General features: G+C 37.6%; 2 protein-coding genes across 2 annotated transcripts in view; one reads left to right on the forward strand and one right to left on the reverse strand.

The window, feature by feature from the left end:
- The window catches only part of sla (Src like adaptor), a 28,166-nt gene extending 6,500 nt beyond the window's left edge, over positions 1-21,666 (forward strand). The window contains exons 3-8 of the mRNA XM_008108175.3: positions 6,125-6,224; positions 12,482-12,568; positions 13,583-13,686; positions 14,786-14,917; positions 18,273-18,405; positions 19,034-21,666. Of these exons, the coding sequence (XP_008106382.1) occupies positions 6,125-6,224; positions 12,482-12,568; positions 13,583-13,686; positions 14,786-14,917; positions 18,273-18,405; positions 19,034-19,244 (767 nt within the window). The 3' untranslated portion in view covers positions 19,245-21,666. The remainder of the gene's footprint in view (positions 1-6,124; positions 6,225-12,481; positions 12,569-13,582; positions 13,687-14,785; positions 14,918-18,272; positions 18,406-19,033) is intronic.
- The window catches only part of tg (thyroglobulin), a 157,299-nt gene that overhangs the window by 38,549 nt on the left and 97,048 nt on the right, over positions 1-21,702 (reverse strand). The gene's annotated exons all lie outside the window — the stretch shown is intronic.

Raw genomic sequence — 21,702 nt, forward strand, 5'->3', positions numbered from 1 at the left:
GTTTATTGGGCAATCTTGGTGAAAACAGGAGAAACCCAGATTTGAATTCAAGGAGGCAACAAGAATGGCTCCTGTACTGATAATGCCATGGCTGTGCTGGGATATATTTTGGTACATACCATATATACTTAAGTATAAGCTGACCCGAATATAAGCTGAGGCACCTAATTTTACCACAAAAAAACTGGGAAAACATTGACTCCAGTATAAGCCAAGATACCAATAAAATTACATTAATTGAGGCATCAGTAGTTTAAATGTTTTTGAATCTTTACATCAAACTGTAATTTAAGATAGGAGTGTCCAACTCTGATTAAATCATTATTCTCATCTTCTTCAATGTAAATGTACTTATGTATCCTTTTAATAATAGAGTGAAATAATAAATGTAATAATAATAATAATAAATGCAGTAAAATAATAAATGTATTAATAATAATAAAATAGAGTAAAATAAATGTAAAAGTAACAACAATAATATAGTAAAATAATAAATGTAATAATAATAATAGTAATTAAAAGAGTAAAATAATAAATGTAGCAATACCAATAATAATAGAGAAAAATAATAAATATACCATATATACTTGATTATAAGCCAACCTGAATATAAGCCCACCAGGACCCTCACCCGAGTATAAACAGAGGAGGTTTTTTTCAGTCCTAAAAAAGGGCTGAAAAACTAGGCTTAGTATATACAGTAAGTCTATAAACTGTCCCCAATAGTTAGTGAATTGTAGAAGATGATTATTGCATATAGTAGATGCACTAGAAATTGTTGAAGCATTGCACCTATTTAGGAGGACTCAGGGTGGCTTATAAACTATGGCAATAATACAATGCCAAATTCAAACAATAACAGTAACAATAACACCTACTAATGCATGTGGAGAAATGGCCATCAGTAAAGTTGAAACCTAGGAGCAAAACCTATTTGTTTGTATTTTTACGATGCTCAGAAATGATGGGATCTCCTTCTCTTGGCATCTTCAAAAAGAGGATGGAGCTACTTGCTAAGAATATTTTAGTTAAAGACTATTCATTGGGTAGGATTGGACTCAATGGTTCATGAGGCTCTTCCAAACCCTCATGTTCAATTGGCTCATGATGGCATATTTCACCTAAAAGGCTATTTTTTCTATCTCAAATGCAAAGCTATATATGGCAGCTGGTAAAATAGTCTAAAAAGGTCAAATTAATGACCAATTTCCCTTCATTCCTACTTAGTTGCTTGTCTATGGCACTCCATGGCAAATGCACTTATTGATTGATCCTAGCTAGCAAGAACATTTCGGGATGAAAAGATGGATTATCAAGTTTTAAATCCAGCTTGGGTCCTGAATCTAATGCATATCAGATAGCAGTTGGCTGCCTGTTTTTTCATTATTTTTCATTTTTAAATACTTTCTGGGTGGGAGCTTATCTTAAGCTTGCTAATAGGAAGTCATCAAACCTTTAAAGGCAAGTCTTAAAAGCAACTAGAAAATATAACATTTTTCACCAATAAGATAATACTGTTCATTACACCACTTTCAGCTTTGTTACTGAAACAAAGAAAGACTAATGAAAGTTAAATTCATCACTTGAAACTCATTGCTTCCACATTCTAGCCTTCAGCACCCTTTCTGTTTCAGTATTATCTGCATTTTCTAATACGTTAGGACAGGCATGGGCAAACTTCCGCCCTCCGGGTGTTTTGGACTCCAACTCCCACAATTCCTAACATTGTGAGAGTTGAAATCCAAAACATCAGGAGGGCAGAAGTTTGCCCATGCCTGTGTTAGGAGATTTGAGGACCAGTATCTGTAGTTTCATTTAGTCATATTCAAAAAATTAATTCCTTTTTAGAAGCATTTCCGAGGTCCTCCAGAATTATTGTATGGTATTCTTGGAATGGAAGTCCTTCATTTCAACATGGCTTTACATATCCACATGAAGTCTGAAAACATGTTCCCCATAGATTCAGAGGTTGTACTGTACACAGTTGCATTGGGTATGGCTTTTTTGTCCTATTTTCCAACTCTCAATTACTGGAGATGGAGTAGAGAATGGAGCAGGGCCAGCTCTGCCCCACTTAGTTGGTTAATTGCCATTGGTGTCAGATGTTGGGGGACAATAGCACTAGATTGCTAATTTTGGTACAACGGAGCACACTATTTCACGAATGCTTTTAAAGTAATGGCAACTGGTGGTTCTGATGTCAGTGTGGCAATAAATGTGCTCTGTTTTGTTGTTGTTTTTTGTTTTTGTTTTTGGATAGCATTAATGGAACTATCCATGGTATCCAAAGCTATTTAGTGGATACAGTTCAGGACCTTGGATAACTCATTTCAACCCCAGATTAAAACCTGGAATGCATTCACCTTCCAGTCACCATAAATCGGGAGCGAACGCCAGCTTTTGTATTACTTCAGGCAGCAAATCTTTTTGGACTAGCCCTGAAAGAAATTTGTTATTATGTGCCTACAAGTCACATATGGCAATCCTAAGGAAAAACCTATCACTCAGTTTTCTGGAGCTGAGTGTGTGTGACTTGTCCAAGGTCACCCAGTGGATTTCCACAGCCATGTGGAGAATTAAATCCTGGTCTCCAAAATTGTAGTCTAGCATTCATCCCATGATGCACATGCTGGCTCTCAAAAGGAGACCTGTCTCCTTGGTATTATTCTTAGAAGGCTTCTTTCAAAAGTGGTTTTGAACATAATGTTGTGTTGTTGACTATACAGGATTCACAAAGTCCCCACAAACTTTTCCCACAATCATTCATATGTTTCTCCCCTTCCTACATCTCAGCTTGATACATCTTTGCTTGCTTCCCATCTCTAATGCATTTTGCCTGTATGGCATAGTCTGCCATTTCACATCCTGTCTAACAAGAATCATTTTGAATAGTTATGTATGGTAACATTTTCTAGGACAATTATCGGTTTCCATTTTACACTATGTGTTTAACTAAAACAACAAAGACTTTTTTTCCTCCTAAATTATATGATTGAATTCAGTCTGTAGCCAAGTTTCTTTCTGAGTTCTTGGATGCAAATGAGAACTAGACTCCAGTTAATCTACACTGTAGAATTAATAAAGTTTCACATCACATTATCTGCCATAGCTTAATTCTATGAAATCATGGGAGTTATAGTTTACAAATCTGTAGCCTTCTCTGCAAAGAGTGCTAGTGCCTTGCCAAACTACAAATTCTAGGATTGCATTGAGCCATAGAAATACATGACGCCATCTAGTCCAACCACCTTCTGCCAAGTAGGAAAAGCTTGCCCAGCGAGGGGGCATGCATGGCAATTAAAGTGCTGTCAAACTGCATTAATTCTATGGTATAGATGTACCATTTGTCTATAAAGGCTTATACTACCAACTTGGTTGTTTTAGCCTCTAAGGTGCTATACGATCCTTTTGCAAGGTGATATTCCACACTATTGTGGTTATGTCTTTGAATTATTGGATTGTGTTTAAGTGGAAGTTATTCTAAATGTAGTAAAGTTGGATTTATTTATGGGATTAAAGATGTTCAGAGACTGGCCACACTTTCCAATAATTGTGGGAAATATGAGAAAGTGTAACAGTGAGATCATTCTGATTTACTGCTGTGTTTTATGCCTTCGAGTTGACTCCAACTCATGGTAACCCTACCACAGAATTTTCTTGGCAGGATTTGCTCAGAAGAGGTTTGCCATTGCCTTCCTCTGGGGAGACTGTGCAAAGTCACCCAGTTTCATGGCAGAGCAATGGTTTGAATTGTAGCTGTAAAATCTTACTCCAGCCCATCCCACCTTCTTTTCAAACACAATCCCATTTTATGCAGAATGCTTAATTCAGCATAGGATCTGGAGAAACTATTGGCTGAAACACATACCATTTCTATGTTTCTCTGTGCTGGAGGATGGTTGAGCCAACAATAACATCAATTTCTAACAAATTATCTTGAATGCTGGACCACAGGCAAGAACTGAGCTATTTGGGGGCCTGTGGAGTCTCAGAAGGAGGTACTATGGGAAGGGGTACAAAAGACACATTTGCATGTCTGGACTAGATCTTCGGAAATTACTTTTTTAAAAGTAAATAATTTTCATTTTCCATTCTGCTGTTTGGAAAGTGATCAATTGCTGGCATTCACTGCACTGTTTAAAAATTAACTTCTTGTGTGGGTTATTGCTTCCTGATTATTTATCATTTTTTAAAAAAGTTAAACCTTAGGATTGATCCGATTATGGTAAAGAACTTAGAAAATGCCTAAATGCCACAAAAGCTATCCTTTAAAATTAACTTTCTGAACTAACTACAAAACATTACTTGTTACATCAGTGGAAGAACCCCACTTATTTTCAATCTTGGAATGTTATTTTTCCCCTTTCCAGAAACTTATTACATATCACAATGTCATAAATAACTCATTTCCAAATTCTGGTTTAGAGTAATATCTACATCAAGGTTGAAATCATATTGAAACATTATATGGAAGATTTTACTTCTTATCCATTTATCCTTGCATGAGAAGGTATCCAGTACGTTTTTAAGCAACCAGTTCCCCTTTGTACCGTAACAAAATCTAATTTAAAAACTAGTTTTCACACAGCTCCACTCCTCCCATGACCCAGAACAGGTTGGGATAGCTACCTAAAAAACTCTATTGGATGGGACTATAGCCTGATTTAATCCGGTATTGTGAAGTAATTAGAGTGTTAGACTCAAGACCTTTCTACATTGCCATATAATCCAGATTATCAAGAGATAATCCACTACCTGATTGAACTGCCAGATAATCCAGTTCAAAGCAGATAATCTGGATTTTGTCTAGCAGCAACAGTTCAGAGTAGGAATATCTCGAGAAGTGGATTAAATAGCGTAGGACACCCGGCCATCCCAAGAAATGGGCCACATGAAACAAATACTGTTGGGCTGGATGACCGTTGTGGTTGCTTCCACCTCTTATGATTCGATAAAATACATATGTTGTAGTATAAATTTTATATGCCACATAGTACTCCAATTATGTAGGCTTCACGCATGGCAGGAATGGGCCTTAAATTCCCATATCTACTCCAGATAGCCTGAGTGTCTAATCCAGATGAGGAAACTTTGTCCCACCAAATATTTTGGACCTCATTTCCCAGTTGATCAGCCAACATGGCCAATGATACAAACACAGGACATGTGGTCCTAAACACCTTAAGGCCAAAGATTATTCACCTCTACTATAGACCAAAGCAAATGCCATCTAGACATGCTCAAAAATCTTGTGCAAAGGGCTGTGTTTACTATGAGTAGGTCTTGAGTAAGGAATCTTGTCCCACATCATCACTACTATTTTTCAAACCAGAAATGGCAAGATATGAATTTAGGTCATTCTAGTTCAAGCTGTATGCTGTATACCACTGAGCTATGTTACCCACTGAGTACATGAATCAGTCTAAATCAGAACTGTACTAAATGACAGCAGATCTCCATTTTTCCAATCCTCCGATATGAGGAACTATAAATCAGCCTTTCCCCAACCTGGTGTCCTCTTAAGATGGAAAGATCCACAATGGAGAGAGATACGTAAAGAGATACATCACAGATGGAACCAAATCATGTCTGCATACAAAGCTCAAAGTTATGATATCTTCTTCTGATGTTACTTCTGATATAACTTCTCCATTTGCATGAACAAGCAGTACAAAAACATATTTTCCATCTTTCTGACAAAGGGAGCCGCCCATGTTTTCTATGCTAATGGCAGATGAAACTAGTCATGCCTAGCAAGGAAACCAAGCTAGCAATTCAACTGAACAGCAAAGTGACCTTGATTTTTCTGACTTCCTGTGGTTTTAAGTTTCCCTTTTGCACTATTTTTAAAATCGAAAACTATTTTTATGCCAGTGGTGAGATAAAGATATACTGTGTGTGTTGCTCATAAGGAAATTAACATGACTCTCAATTAGCAGACCAAGACAATGTTTCAGTTGGAACTAAGGCAGGTGACTACTACTATTACGAGACTTCTACTGAGAAGTATTTATATTCTCAAGGATCTGTATATGCCTAAGCAAAGCCTTTCTCTTTTCTCTGTTTAAGCTTATTCATGGCATACCCTCCACATTTTACATTATTTTACTTATTCACCTTTCAGGTCACAGAAGTGATTTTCTTGCTGTTCTCTATGACTATCCCACTCCAGATATCAGCCAGCCTATTTTTCAAGTTGGGGAGAAACTACGTGTGATTTCAGAGTAAGTATACACTGTTTTTTTAAATTATCACGCTCTTTGTAAAAAGCAACTTGCAACTTCATAACAACTCAATTCTGAGAACAATGTAGAAATTCTGTTTGCTCATTTAACATAACTTAAGAGATTTTGCTCAGCGATGTAGCTACAAGGTGGAGAGAATAAAATAAGGGCACTTTTTCACCAAATAAGCATTCCCTCCATGAAATTTTCTTTCTGTCTTCAATTTCTAGCATTACATAGGACAAGACACCGTAAAACACTGAATTTACAATGTTCACATTATCTTGGTTACTTTTCCAGAACCTTTTCTTTACATTTCTAAATTCTCAACTGAAGTTTTTAATTACTACAATGCTATAAATTTGGTGAATTCAGGAAAACCTCAGGAAGGGCATAATTCTTATTTGATAGAGCAATGCCCCGATTTATTTATTTATTTTATTTATTTACAGTATTTATATTCCGCCTTTCTCACCCCGGAGGGGACTCAGGGCGGATCACATTACACATATAAGGCAAACATTCAATGCCTTTAACATAGAACAAAGACAAAAACAAACACGGGGCTCCGAGCTGGCCTCGAACTCATGACCTCTTGGTCAGAGTGATTTGTGGCACTGGCTGCAGCTGGTTGCTCAACAGCCTGCGTCACAGCCCAGGCCCAGCATCGGGTTGGTTTGCTGAACAAACCAACCAACAAACCCTGCCTTACTCCTGATTGTGTTATATTAGGTGAAAGGAATTTTAGGAATGTTTTCAAGCTTTAAGGACACTTTTACCTGTTAAAAACTAGCTTCCTCAATCATTTCCATAAGTATCAATCGAATAATCAATTGTACTATTTTGTACAAAATTCGAAAGAACCAGAAAATGTGCAAAAAATTATGAACGTGTGAATTTTGTACAGAATAAGTCTTGAACTGCAAACAGGTTTTGGAAAACGCACAGTATTCAAGGAAGAAAAATACTTGTTGCTTCCTTTGAGAAAATCATAAAGAAAGGATCACAACCCTACCAGTCATCCATTAAGAATGAAAGAACATGGCACTTCTGTGTCTATAAATTTGTCTTTAATGAGCACACAATTGTTGCACTCAAGCCTTTTCATCCAGCACTGCACCAGAGTCTAATAATTATATCTAAAATGTTTATTAAAGAAAGCAGATAATAAGGGGGAAACGGCAAGTCCAAAAGGGTCAGTAGAATAGAAAGTACAAAATTGCAATAATCCAAAAATGCCGAAGTACATAAAGTCAAGACAACCAAAATCTGCAAAAGTTCTTCATAAATAAATTCATAAACATGAAAGGGTTACTTTTCCATTCATAAACATGAAAGGAACTTTTCCAAGGTAAACCCTTTCAGGAAACAAAGGCATGAACCAGAACAGGAAACTTGAGAATACTTGAATCAAAGACTTGAGAGCAGAGACAGGAGAACCACCCCTTATGGCAACATTGTCTCCTCTGAGAGGCTTGAAGCCCACGCCACTTAATTTAAGCCCATCCAGGCACTCATGAAATCATGCTGAAGACACCTGGCTTTCGAGATCTTATCTCGGGTTCTTTGATAATATCTTGTTTGTCTATTTTTCACTCCTTGTGTTCTCAGGCCTAATCTAGTTTCCCCGAGAACACTTCCCATCAGTACAAGGCCATTTGTCAAAGGAACTGGAACTTTCACTTTCCCCTGTTGCCTTGGAATGAGCACAGGCATCCACAACATTGGTCTCATCTGCCTGAAACTCTCTCTGATCAGTCACAGACTCCTTACTTTGAAACCGATCATCCCCCTCATTCTCTGACCTGTCATCAGAAAAATCCTATGCCTCTTTCTGAGCTGCAACAATGCTTATAGAGCCAGTACTGTATAGTAGTTTGAATATATTCAATGTTCAAACCATTACACAATGTCTGAATCCCTATTCAACCATGGAAACCTACTGGATAGCCTTGAGTAATTCACATCTCTCAGCCTTGAACAAAGGAAACAGCAAATCTCTCCAAACAAATTCTGCCAAGAAAACCCCATGATAGGATTGCCATAAATTAGAAATGATTTGAAGTCTCATAACACAACAACATAATTATTTTACCCATATGCCCAATCCCTACTTACCATGTATTCCCATTTTATTTTTTTATTGGTTTCTGCTACCATTGTAAAGACAGAGTAGAAAACCTTGTCAGCCCAACACCCAGAGATCTACCATCTCTCCATTCCTATTTTAATATGTGCAAACCCTAACCACGCATTTCCAACATGTGATCTATCCCCAGATGACCTGCCCCCCATATCCAAGATCATATGAGAATCATCAACATTAATTGGGCTGTAGAGAGCTCTCAAAGAGCCATTTCTGCAGCACGTTTCACAGTTGTGGGCTGTGGCTTTTCCTCTGCACGCTTCTGGAAAAAGTACATCCAAGAGAGAAAGAGGAAGTGTATGGAATAAGCCTGGTCTGCACATGTGAACCAATTCAAGAGCTTTAGCAGATTTATATTACCAAGCTCCTCCTGAGACAAGTGGAAATTCTTTATGAAAGTTACTGCAACAGCTGCCTGTACCAGTTTTATTTGCCTTGTCTTGCAAATTTGCCCAAAAAAGAAAGGTCTCATGAGATGCACCCTCAAATCTCAGGTTCTCATACAAAGAGCTGCCATCTGCCCTCAAATGCTAACAGGGGTCAAGAAACATCAACATAAGCAGAAAGGCCAAATAAAATAATCGTAGAGGAATTAAACAAAGACACCAAACCATGTATTACAAGAAAAACCCACAAAGGCTGTTGCTTAAATATTCAGTGCAAGAAAAAAGTGGTCAGTATAGGTGGTTTCCAACCAGTGCTTCCTACCTGGTTTTTCCCCATGGAAAAAACAGGGCAAAATCATGTTTCCTACACGCATATAAGCAATAGCGCTCAAAGCTCGTATTAGGCAAGTTGGTGGGAAACAAGGTTTTTTTACATTAAGTATTATGAAAGGGAGTTATTAGTAATCATATGTGTTTGTATTTTTCTTTTACGAGACAGTTTGCTTCCATTTACTTGTTCTGTACCAAAATTTGAGTTCGTAACTGGACAACATGAACGTCAACACTTGATAGAAATGTTTGCTTCCTGTTATGATTCTGTTGGGGCAGAGTTTAAAGTGTGGTGTAATGCACACCCCATTTACACTGCCATATAAAATTCAGATTATCTGCTTTGAACTGGATTATATGTCAGTGTACATCCAGCTGCAAAGACTTTCTGAAATGAAAGACGACCAATGGTGTAGATTCACTTTGGATGCATCTACACTGTAGAATTAATGCAGTTTAATTAATGCAGAATTAATGCAATGGACTGGTGGGAGTTTTAGTTTTAAAGGCTATTTAGGGGGGGGGGGGTTGCCAAAGACTGCTAGTGCCTCACCAAACGACAACTACATTGAGCCATAGCAGTTAAAATTGTTTCAAACTTCATTAATTCTACAGTGTAGAATGCACCCTTCGTTAGAAATACTGATGATTTTTCATTAATTATTTTTCATTAATTTTTAATTAATTAATGATTTTCATTAATTAATGATTTTTCATTAATTTTTCATTAATTATATGATAGTTCAGGGATAGTTATAATCAAGCTATTTAGATTCCTCCTAAGACAGCAATGGTGAAGAATGACCAACACATGTGTTGGCTTTTGGTGCTTACGTTAAGATTTGCCATTTGATCCACCAAGTCTACTCTGGTTTGGAGTAACAACTGGATTGAAGCCTAAGAATATAACAATGTACAGCCAAGATCCTACATCAAGTGGGCGTACTGGAATGGGACAAACACGCAGTTCCAAGTCCAAACCAGTTAGCAGTCAAGAGGTTGGAGGGTCCCCCAAAAACGCCTTATTGATGGAGAGAAAAGAAAGGAAGGGAGAGTCAATTCAGAGGAGGAAGATATAGCTGATCAAGCTCATGAGGAGAGGAAGAAATGAATTTGCATTCCCAGATGGAGCACTCGATTTTTTCCCTCTAATTCAGACAAAGATCAGCCACATTTTCTTCCTCTCGATTATGTTCTCCTTCCCAGAGGAGCAGTAAGCCTTCCAAGAGCTTGGCGACTGGGAAGAGTGAGGTTTTGCATTGCATAGGATGCAAAGGGAAGGAAAATAGCTTCATACAGCCCATCTAAAGAGAGACAGAAAATAAGTAAGCAGCCACAATTACATAGAATAGAGTCCTGCCATATATGTGTCCTATATTAATAGGTATCAGAGGGTCTTAAGCTGGCATCACTTAAACTGACATGGCTCAATGTTATGGAATCCCAGGATTTGTAGTTTGTAGTCAGGCACTAGGACTCTTTGGCAGAAAAGGTTAAAGACCTTGTAAAGGTCTCCTATGATTCCAGAGTGGTCACATTCTCCCAAAATGTTGCCTAAACCAAACTCACAATAGCATTGTGTCAGGCAATTATCTGACAGATGTAACAGCTGAATGAAAAGCCAACATACCATGAGAGGGAAAAAGGACGTTGTCTCATCTGGAAAGAGGAAGTCTCCTCAACTCCTTAACTCTCTCTCTAGGGAGATCATGATGGCCCTGTCCTTTCACTCTTTCCATTACGTTTCTCTTTTACCGCACGATGTGCGTTGGGCTTTTAATGCTGTGGGAGCTATCTTTAAGGCTTTAATGTATCATATATACTTGTGTATAAATCAACCTCATGGATAAGGTGAGAACAGGTTTTGGTATCCAAATTATGGATTTTGATATGACCCGAGTATAAGTCGAGGGTCATCCCACAGAGAGGGGAAAGTGCCACTTAGATGGCAACCATCTCTGGCTGTTGCCAACATCATTTTCTCACTCTGGCATTAAAAAGGCCAGAAATAGTACTATATTGCGAGGGTTATCCAAAAAGTAGATTACGTTTTGGAATTAAAAATGAACAAAGTATAGGAGAAAACATTTACCATGTGCAGTTGAAAGCCACACCCAAATACCACTTCTCAACATAGTCACCATTCAAATCTAGGCCTTATCATAGCGATGAATGAGCTTGGCAACTCCTTCCACACAAAACTCTGCCGCATGTGTCCTCAACCAGCCGGTCACCCCTTTCCGCAGCTGCGCATCGTTGCCAAAACGCTGTGTTGAGGACGCAAGCGGAAGAGTTTTGTGGGGAAGGAGTTGCCAAGCTCATTCATCGCTATGATAAGTGCCTAAATTTGAATGGCAACTATGTTGAGAAGTGATATTTGGGTGTGGCTTTCAACTGCATATGGAAAATGTTTTCTCCTATACTTTGTTCATTTTTAATTCCAAAACGTAATCTACTTTCTGGATAACCCCCGTATAATAAGCAGGGGATCTTGGTGAGTTTTTAAGGTTCTCTCGGGAAGGTCTAAGCTTTCACCTTTTGTCACTTTATTCAGAGAAGGGACTAACTCATTTTCCAATAAGTGTTAGGTTACAGTACTTTACACTTCTTCTTTTTTTCGTGTCAGGAGCAACCGGAGTTTACACTGACTTTACACTGACCTTGGATAAGTCAAGTCAGGCTTTTAAGATTTATTGTTTGACTTTCTAGAATTATACATGGGCATATACTGTATTTCTTAAATTCTAAGACATACTTTTTCCTATATAAATATCTCTAAAAAGAAGGTGCATCTTAGAATCACAGGTGTATTTATATATTTCTTTTGGTGTTGGTGGTACTGAAATTAGGGAGTGTCTTACAATTGATGACATCTTACAATTGAAGACATATGGTATAATAGTCTTACAACAAATATTTATATTTTTAATATCTAGTGTTTGAATTTTATAAATTGATTAATTGCTTTTAAAACCTTATATAATTTTATTAAGATTTTGTATGGCTCTTAGTTATGTTTTACATATGCCATTACCCATCTTGAGTCCCATTATTGGGAGAAAGACAAAATTTATACAAAACAAGAATTTTATAAATTAAGGAGGACTAGCACAGATAGTAGTTTTAGTGCTGAACTAGGATTCTGGAGTTCAGAGTTTGAATCCTTGCTCTGTCATAGGAACCTACAAAGTGACTTTGGGCAAATCACACTTGGTTAGCTTCAGAGAAGGCAACAGAAACCCCACTCTTGGGAAGAAACCCCTAGGACAGGATCGTCATACATCAGTGTCAACTTGATAAAACACAATAGCAACCATATGTAATTAACAATTGTAATAGTACCCATTTTGTTGCCATTGAAACCAATTGTTCACTTGGTTTGTTTGCTTTTTCAGTGAAGGAGGCTGGTGGAGAGCCCGATCCCTCACTACAGGCCATGAAAATTATATTCCAGAAAAATGTGTAGCAAAGGTTTATCATGGGTAAGACATTTCCCAATATATATTTGGATGCTTGCATCTCTTTTGTATGTTGAACTCAGCTTGCTTCAATTTAAGTAAATGGAAGATGAAGAAGAAAGTGGGAGAAGAGAGAAAGTGGGACATTTTAAAAGTAACTAAAAAAGTGGGATGGCAGAGGATCAACAAGTACTATACTTGACGAAACAGGATAGCTGGAGGCTATGCTTTCATGAATGTTGGCTTACAATTCAGCAACCATTCAGTAGTTTTACTCTATTTGGGACTAAAAACTAGATTTATATGTGAGATGGTACGGTCTTCCAGATGTTGTTGATCTGCATCTCCCAACATTTATTTATATATTAAATGTAATATTACTATTAATATTACCATATAATGATATAGTACAATATAGTAATTTAATGCTTATATTGTGCTATCTTAATAATATATTGTATCTACATTTGATTTGTAAGCCGTTCTGAGTCCCCTCCGGGGTGAAAAGAGTGGGATATAAATGTAATAAATAAATAATAAACATTCCTCACTGTGTATTATACAAATTAGGACTGCTGGAAGTTGCTGTTCAACAATATTCCAAAGGCTACACAATTCCTATCCCAACTAACTTTCCTGGTGTAAATTAAAGGCTCTTATCCATTCTACAAAAAAGTAAATTGCAACTTTTGGAGATAATGTTGAGTAATGGCAAAATGTGCCTTTCTCCATTTGTAACTCATCTCTAAGCTTGTACGACATGTCTTGTTCTTACGGCTGGGTTGTCTTGCAATTCATATACACATACATGCTGCAGCTTTCCACTTCTCTTCAGCCATTCAATCACTGGCATTTTTCCAGCTAGTGGTGGCGAAAGCTAGTTTTGCAGAAAGCAGAAGTGCTTCCAAAGAAATACTTCTGCTTTCTGTGTTTTTCCATGGTAACTCTGTACTTCAGTAGATGAAACCAGTTTCTCTTTTCATCTGTAAAATTCTAATCTTTTTTCCACACACACTTTCCCTGCCATCTCTTCTGCAGTTGGTTGTTTGAAGGTTTAGGAAGAGACAAAGCTGAAGAACTTCTGCTCCTTCCTAATACTAGGATTGGATCTTTCATGATTAGAAAGAGCGAAACAACAAAAGGTGAGAACACAAGCGGCTCTTGTTCTTACTTTCAGCGCTTTCATCCCTGACATTTCCTTTTAAGGCCTGCTTAAACAATTTACATAAAGTGGATGGGACTTCATAACCTTTACAGAAAATTTCCCCTTTTGCCAGTGCAAGGATGGTTTGATACGGAATTTCAATGTGGTGCTGTCTACTCACATAACATGATTTTTGTTCCTGGATTATAAATGTCACTTCCTAATTGGTTCTATCATAAAAACATGGTGAAAGTTTATTAAACTGAAAAAACTTTGGTTTTGGGGGACACCTTGCAGCACATTTTGCAATAGTTTTTCAATGAATATCTGATAGAGTCTCAACCAATTCAACATATTTTGTGGCAGCCACAAAAATGAAGTTTCTGGAGTATAACAAGTACTTTCAAAGTAAGTACCTCACAATTAAACAGGAAATAACACTTTCAAAGCAGGAACAGAATTTTTTTCGAAATTTTGTTACATTGTTATCAATTTCTTTTTATATAAAGAAGGACAGGCCTGAAATTGCACCAATGAGAAGTGGCAACTATATTGTATACCATATCAGGAAAAGAAAGCTAGTTTTCAAACCTTGGGTTATGTAAAATCCATAGATTTTACAGAGAGAAGAGACCATAAGATCTGGCCAAAGATCAGTGTTAGACCCGATCATTGAAAAGTAAAGAAAACAAGCAAAATGTGAATTGTCCCATTATAAAGGGTTCTTTGTGGTCCTTATGACTTTGTTCAAAAAATAATATATGAAGCAAAAGCAATGGAGAGCTAAAAGACTATTGGTGGATCAAGTTTGGAAAGTTATTCAATTTAGCAATTGTCTAAATGTTTTTCAGTATTATTTCCTCGGAAGAACTATTTCTCATTTAACATTTCATTTAATGGTTTTTAACTAGGATTTTTTAAATACAGTTTATATTTAATCCTGTTTTAATGTTTGCATATTTTTATATCTTAAATTGTATGCTGATGCTTTTATGTTAAGCCACTTTAAGTTTCCTGAAGGAGAGATAAAACTGGGCATAAATAAATATTATAACAACAACATCAACAGCAACAACATGATACTTCTGTCTCTCCAGGTCTATATTCCTTATCAGTCCGTCACATTCATGTAAAACATTATAGGATCTTTCGGCTGCCAAACAACTGGTATTATATCTCTCAGCGGCAAACCTTTCAGTGCCTTGAGGACCTCGTAAATCACTACTCAGGTAAGAGGAAATTCGAATCAAAACACGTTTCTTTTCATATTTTGAACAGATTTCCTTGCTGCCATTCCTAATACCATTCTGCATGAGCTTTATAATGATGTTTTGAATGGTAAAACGCACAAAGGATAATATTCATACTACATTCAACTGTTCTTTGGAGATGTTTTTCAAATGGGATTCCATTCTCTGGAATCATGCACAAAATAAACATGTAGTATTTGTTCATCTCTAAATTGGGCTAATTTTACATCCACCAGCCAGGAAAACCATGCTAGTTTGCGATCATTTTCCCAACTACAGTAGAGTCTCACTTATCCAACACTCGCTTATCCAACGTTCTGGATTATCCAATGCGTTTTTGTAGTCAATTTTTTCAATACATCGTGATATTGTACTTCCCTTCCATGTGCCCTATTTAACATCCTAGTGTGCAAATATGAAAATAAGAAAACACATATGATTTTCTTTCCAAAATGAGCCATGTTTTAAGGACTGTGAAAATTTAGTGAGATCCTCTGCTCTGCTTGTTGACAGCTTCAATATGTTGCTGTTTCAGATTTTTTTTTTGAAGTTTACTTATTCCACCATTGCACAGCAATTAGATGTGAATGTATTATCACACTGCTGATGGTTAAGAAAGCCTTCCTGCGGCAATCAATCAGAAAGTTGTAGAATTAATGCAACTTGACGCTACTTTAACTGCCATGGCTCAGAGCTATGACATCAAAGAAGTTGTAATTTGGTGAAGCACCAGTTTGCAAAACTACAACTCCCAGAACTCTATGGCACTTATTCACAGAAGTTAAAGTGGTGTCAAACTGCATTAATTCTATTGTATAGATCAGGCATGGGCAAACTTTGGCCCTCCGGGTGTTTTGGACTTCAACTCCCGCAATTCCTAACAGCCTCAGGCCCTTTCCTTTTCTCCCTCAGCCGCTTAAGCGGCTGAGGGAGAAAAGGAAGGGGCCTGAGGCTCTTAGGAATTGCGGGAGTTGAAGTCCAAAACACCTGAAGGGCCAAAGTTTGCCCATTCCTGGGGTAAATGCACCCATAGATACACCTCAAAACAAAGCAGAGAGCAGAAAGTGGATGCAAATCAGAAGCAGCCTTCCACAGAACATCTGGAGAGAAAGCACAGTGCTGCCATTTGACAATTAATGCCAAATATCTTACACGTTTTAAACGGTGTGAAGCCACAGCTTTTGCCTATTAGCGAAGCTGTTTCTGAGAATTCACACTTTTAGTGAATTTGCAGGAAAGGAAACGGAGCGCAGCCTTGCAATGTAGCAGCAGATCAATATCAACAGCCGACGTTCATATTTAAATACTTTTTGAGAATGGACAAGCAGTCCAGAAGACATAATGATTTCTTTTGCAACCACAAGTTTCAAAAGCATTCGTTGTTGCAAATCTGCAATAGAGGATGTGAAAAAATGGAAGACATGTGATGACCAACCGCTCATGTTCTATCTAGTTTTTAACCAGTTTTGCAGTGCTAGCTGTTTACACATGCAACCCCTAACAAAATTGCCACACACAAAACAGATTGATAAAGGAGCAAGTTGCAATAATATTGCAGCAGACTCTCAATTCACTGGAACGCAAGCAGCTAGAACTCTCAAGTAACCAAGTAATCAAGTAATTGTTTTTATTTGTTGTTTTTATTGTTTTTATTGTTATTTTAAAGCCAAGTGTATTGTTTTAATCTATATTTGTAAACCACTCCGAGCCAAACAGGGAGTAGCGGTATATAAGTTTAATAAATAAAATAAAATAAAATAAAATTCAAAGAGATAATATTGCCATTTAAGTAAACTTGCATACCGCATTCACAAAGCTATTTTTATACTACAGTAAAATTATATGTTGGTATGTTACCTTAAACTAAGTTTTTCTATATTTGTTTTAATTTGTTTTTAATTACTGTATTTTTAATACTAATATTAAGACAATACAGAATTTATGTTATAGTACAGGCATGTGCAAACTTCAGCCCTCCAGGTGTTTTGGACTTCAATTTCCACAATTCCTAACAGCCTGTTTGTTGGCTGTTAGGAATTATGGGAGTTGTAGTCCAAAACACCTGGAGGGAGGGCCAAAGTTGGCCCATGCCTGATATAGTATGACATATAGTATTAGGTTAGTCCTGTTTTTAATAGTAACCCTCAAGCAACCCCAAACCAGCATTTTCCAATCCGCATGTGTGCTGGTTAACTGAAAGTCTACTGTAATTGTAAATGGTCCAGTGTTTTTAAAAAAGGATTCAGGAGAAAACTTATTGTTGAAAGAAGCAGGCTTTTGTCTCCTTCTTTTATACTTGTATGAGAAAATTCTTTTGGGAATTTTTGTCCAAGCTAAGCATCCCTTATCTGAAATTCCAAAATATGAAATATTCCAAATCTAAAACTGTCACCTGGGTAGCTGAAATAAGGGCACCTTTGCTTTCTGATGGTGCAATGTTTGCACATTTTGCTTCATACAAAAACCACCTACCGGCAGTTAGGAATTGTGGGAGTTGAAGTCCAAAAAACCTGGAGGGCCAAAGTTTGCCCATGCCTGGTGTATATAAAACACAAATGCATTTCATATCTGGACTTGGGTCCTATCTCACTATGTATACAGTATCTATGAAAATGCAGGTATTCCAAAAGCCAGACACACCCAGAATCCAAAACAGTTATGACCCCAAGCATTTTGAATAACATCCTGTACCCTTAGTTTTTTCCCCCCAGGGCTGCTGACATCTGACTGAAACTCTGCTTTGCAATTCCCATGATTTTCTTCAAAGCACATGAGAATCATTTCATGGGCAGATCTGTCAGTATGCTTCCTGCCATGTTTGAGTTTTGAGAATTTACATGGCTTTGGATAAAAACTGACGCGAAATGAAATTCTCACTCTTCTCTAATGAAAACTCACTGAAGCGCCTAAAGCAGTAACCACAAGTGATGAGAGAAGTGAATTAGTCTATTTCCTTCCACTGAAAGGCAATGCAACTTAGGCTGGATCTACACTGCCATATAATCCAGTTTCTTAATCAATATTAAGAATATTGAGCTCAAATCAGATAATCTGGATTCAGAAACTGGATGGGACCTGAGATATATATTTCTAAATTTATTTTCTTATCTGTATGTATCTAACTTGATAATTTTAAAATAAGTAAATACATCAGAGAAATGCGGCCAAGCATTCAGGAACATTGCTATAGTTGCACTGCGAACTATCCTGGGAATTATTGAATAGAAGGACAGTACAGAATTGTAAGAAAGGGACAGAAAGGAGGGAAGAAAGGAGGGAAGATTAAGATCAAACTTTGGCTTGCAATTCATTTTGGGTTTGTTCCCTTCTTCAGAGGTAGCCGATGGTCTCTGCTGTGTGCTCACAACTCCCTGCCTCACGCAACACATTATTCACAGCGAAGGAAGAAATCAAGAGCCTCCCGTCGTGATGCGCAAGAAAACCTTCAAATGGAAAGATAATCAGAGGTACCACTGCCTTGAAACAGCCTTATGCTCATAAGTTCCTATTTTGACCCAGAAGGAAAAGATCTAAGGTTGTGCTGTCACTCCAGTACTGTGAATGGACATAATAATAATAATAATAATAATAATAATAATAATAATAATAATAATAATAATAATAATAATAATAATAATATTTTGGTGCCGTGCCAAAAGATCTCAGCCGGCATTTGGAAACAACAGACATTGACAAAATTATGATCTGCCAACTGCAAAAGGCCACCCTACTGGGATCTGCGCGCATCATCCGAAAATACATCACACAGTCCTAAACGCTTGGGAAGTGTTCGACTTGTGATTTTGTGATATGAAATCCAGCATGTCTGTCTTGTTTGCTGTGTCATACAATAAAATAATAATAATAATAATAATAATAATAATAATAATAATAATAATAATAATAATACAGGACTATTAATGGACCAACACGAGTGATGTGATCCAATTAACACAAGGTTCCATTTATAGTTCCGATTCCTGGTACATTTTTCATACAACTGGTTTCATACAACACTAAATTGCTAAGCAATTGTATTTAATGCCCTCTGAATGCATCCTATTAAATATTAACACTCACTCTCTTTCTTTAAAGGTCAAAGGTGAACAAGGACGAAATTGTGGACATGCTCGGGATGGAGGACTCCGGACTCAGCTTTGGACTCCGGAACAGCATCAGCACTTATTTAGCCCTCACAGATGAAAATGACCCATCTTACTTGAGCACGAAGAAGAAGAAAACCCAATCCGTCATATACCGGACCAACTTCACATCGCAACCAACCTTCATGTATCATGAAGACTGAACCTGAGAAAACTGGACTCAGACAAGCAAGGAACTGAGAAATTCTACATTTAAGTACTGGTGTTTGTGCACTCGTTTAAATATCATAATCATGGCAGCCTGGCTCAGGAGAGGCTACACTATCAAGGACAAAATCCTACAGACTGACTTTCAAAGTTCGGAGCAAAAATGAGCAGTTGCCCACATTGATGAGAAGAATTCTGTTTAGAGGAATGTGAAGAAATGTATGCCCCAGAAGAACATTCAGATTGTAATAGCTGTATTTCCATGGATAACCATCCAATTTTATATGAATGTAGAACCACTTAATCATCTGGACCCACCAAACCAGTCTGTTTAGTCTAGAACTAGGGACTAGTGACTTGGAAGACAATGGGGTTATAAATCTATCCCAGGTTTTAATCTGGATATACCTTAGGGCATTTAACTCTACTGTTCAAATAAGTTCAGCATTTTACATAGAATCATTAAAGTTCAGAGTAAAGCCCAGACTAAATCCATCATCCTATTGACATGGTCACCATATCAACAACCCTTGTACTCTATTGGGAACCATGGAATGACATCCGGTAGAGAGTTCAGAAAAATAAGGGCCACTCTATTTGACCTATATCCTATTTATGAAAATTGGAGCTGAAAGGACCAGGGAGGGGAGCAACCTGATGCAAGTCCTGCTGAGGCTGATGTCTCCTCCAGACTACCTCCTCAGCCTTCCCTTAGGTGAAACACCTGAGCCAAGGGTAACCCAATTGTTGGCTTTCTTCCAGGCTGGTCACTTATTGGAAGGTGAAATCAGGATCCTCCCACCGGAGTTCCAGGATCTTAGAAGTGAGAGTAAGACCTCAAAGTCTATCTCAAGGGTAGACTCTTTCCCTATTCCCCGAGTCCAAAATCCATGGAGGTCATACCAGAAATGTACCCTTCACCAAAAAGGAGGACACCAAGGCTTACACCAAGTTCCTAAATAGTCTCCTCATTACCTGCCCAAGGACAGCTTGCTTATCAGTGCCACTCATAGTCAATTTCCCTAGTGCAGTGTTTCTCAACCTGTGGGTCCCCAGGTGTTTTGCCCTACAACTCCTCGAAATCCCAGCCAGTTTACCAGCTGTTAGGATTTCAGGGAGTTAAATGCCAAAACATCTGGGGACCCACAGGTTGAGAACCTCTGCCCTAGTGCCTCAGATACGGTATGAGGTAGGGGAAAAACTGGTAAAGAATAGAAAGATCCTACATGGGCCCAGAAAATTCACACTGTACTAAGGGCAGGAGGGAGCACCATGCCACAACAATCCAAAGATGCATGGTGAGGGATCAGTCTAATAGATAATCAAAAACTGCATGCCCATCATGTGCCGCATTCTGGCCTTCACACCACATGCAAAGCCTCCTGGTCTCCAACCACAGAGGCCATCCAAATAGTGCATACCCTGCAGAGTCTTTATGGCATGCCAATCCAGATGTAAAGTGGATTTAAGTCAATTTTTAAAAGGCATTTCTGAACTCAAGCAGCTTTCTCCTAAACCTGAACAGGTAGTCTCTTTCCTATACATTTAGATACAAACTGGAACATCCCAAAATAAGGTACAGAGGTCTAAGTACTCAGGAGAGAGATGCCAGATGCACCAAAGATTAGATTACACTTTAAAGGACAAAGGCCCCCAAAGGTTGTAATGGTAGATAAGATTAGTAGAGAAAACTCATCCTAAAAGGTCAGCACACAAAATAGGCTGCCAAGGAAGCAGGTGCAGAGTTTTATGTTCAACAAAACCAAATGTCAGCATCCTTCCTTGAGATAGCAGGTGGAAGAGCCACATCAAAACTCCCCACATAAAGCGTTGCATTCACTAGAAAACTAACAAACATAGAATTCTTGGTTAGAACATTTGTTCTTGAATGTGTTTTCTATACAGAAGGTTTATTGCATTCTTTCAAGGTGGGTTCTTCCTGCACTTTAAAAATAAGCCACCTAGACTTAGTTCCTACATGTAGATCTGTATTAATTATATCTGGATTAGGCTCTATCTGATATCAATGCCAGAACTAGAAGGTTTTCAGCTTTTGTACAAACAACTTGATCTCAACTTCAATGAATTTAGGTAATTTATTTCCTGTCTTTTATCCAGTAAACTCAAAGTGCCATACATAGCTCATCTACTTGCCATGTTATCCTTGCAACAATATTGTGAAGTAGGTCAGACTTAAGGAGCTCAGTGTGTTTCATGTATCATTGGACTAGAACCCGCATTTCCCAGGTGTCAGACCATGACTCTAACCACTGCAACAAATATGTATATAAACTTATTTATATTAAAAATATCATTGTAAAGTATAAATTGCATTATAGTGTATAAACCTTTGGTGATGCTGAAAAAAATGTAACATAAGTGATAAAAAATCGCAAGCAATAAAGTATAATAAAAGAAGTGGAGGCCAGTAGATGTTACTCTTCTAGAAGAAAC

Source organism: Anolis carolinensis, chromosome 4, assembly GCF_035594765.1.
Source record: "Anolis carolinensis isolate JA03-04 chromosome 4, rAnoCar3.1.pri, whole genome shotgun sequence".
Classification (NCBI taxonomy): domain Eukaryota; kingdom Metazoa; phylum Chordata; class Lepidosauria; order Squamata; family Dactyloidae; genus Anolis; species Anolis carolinensis.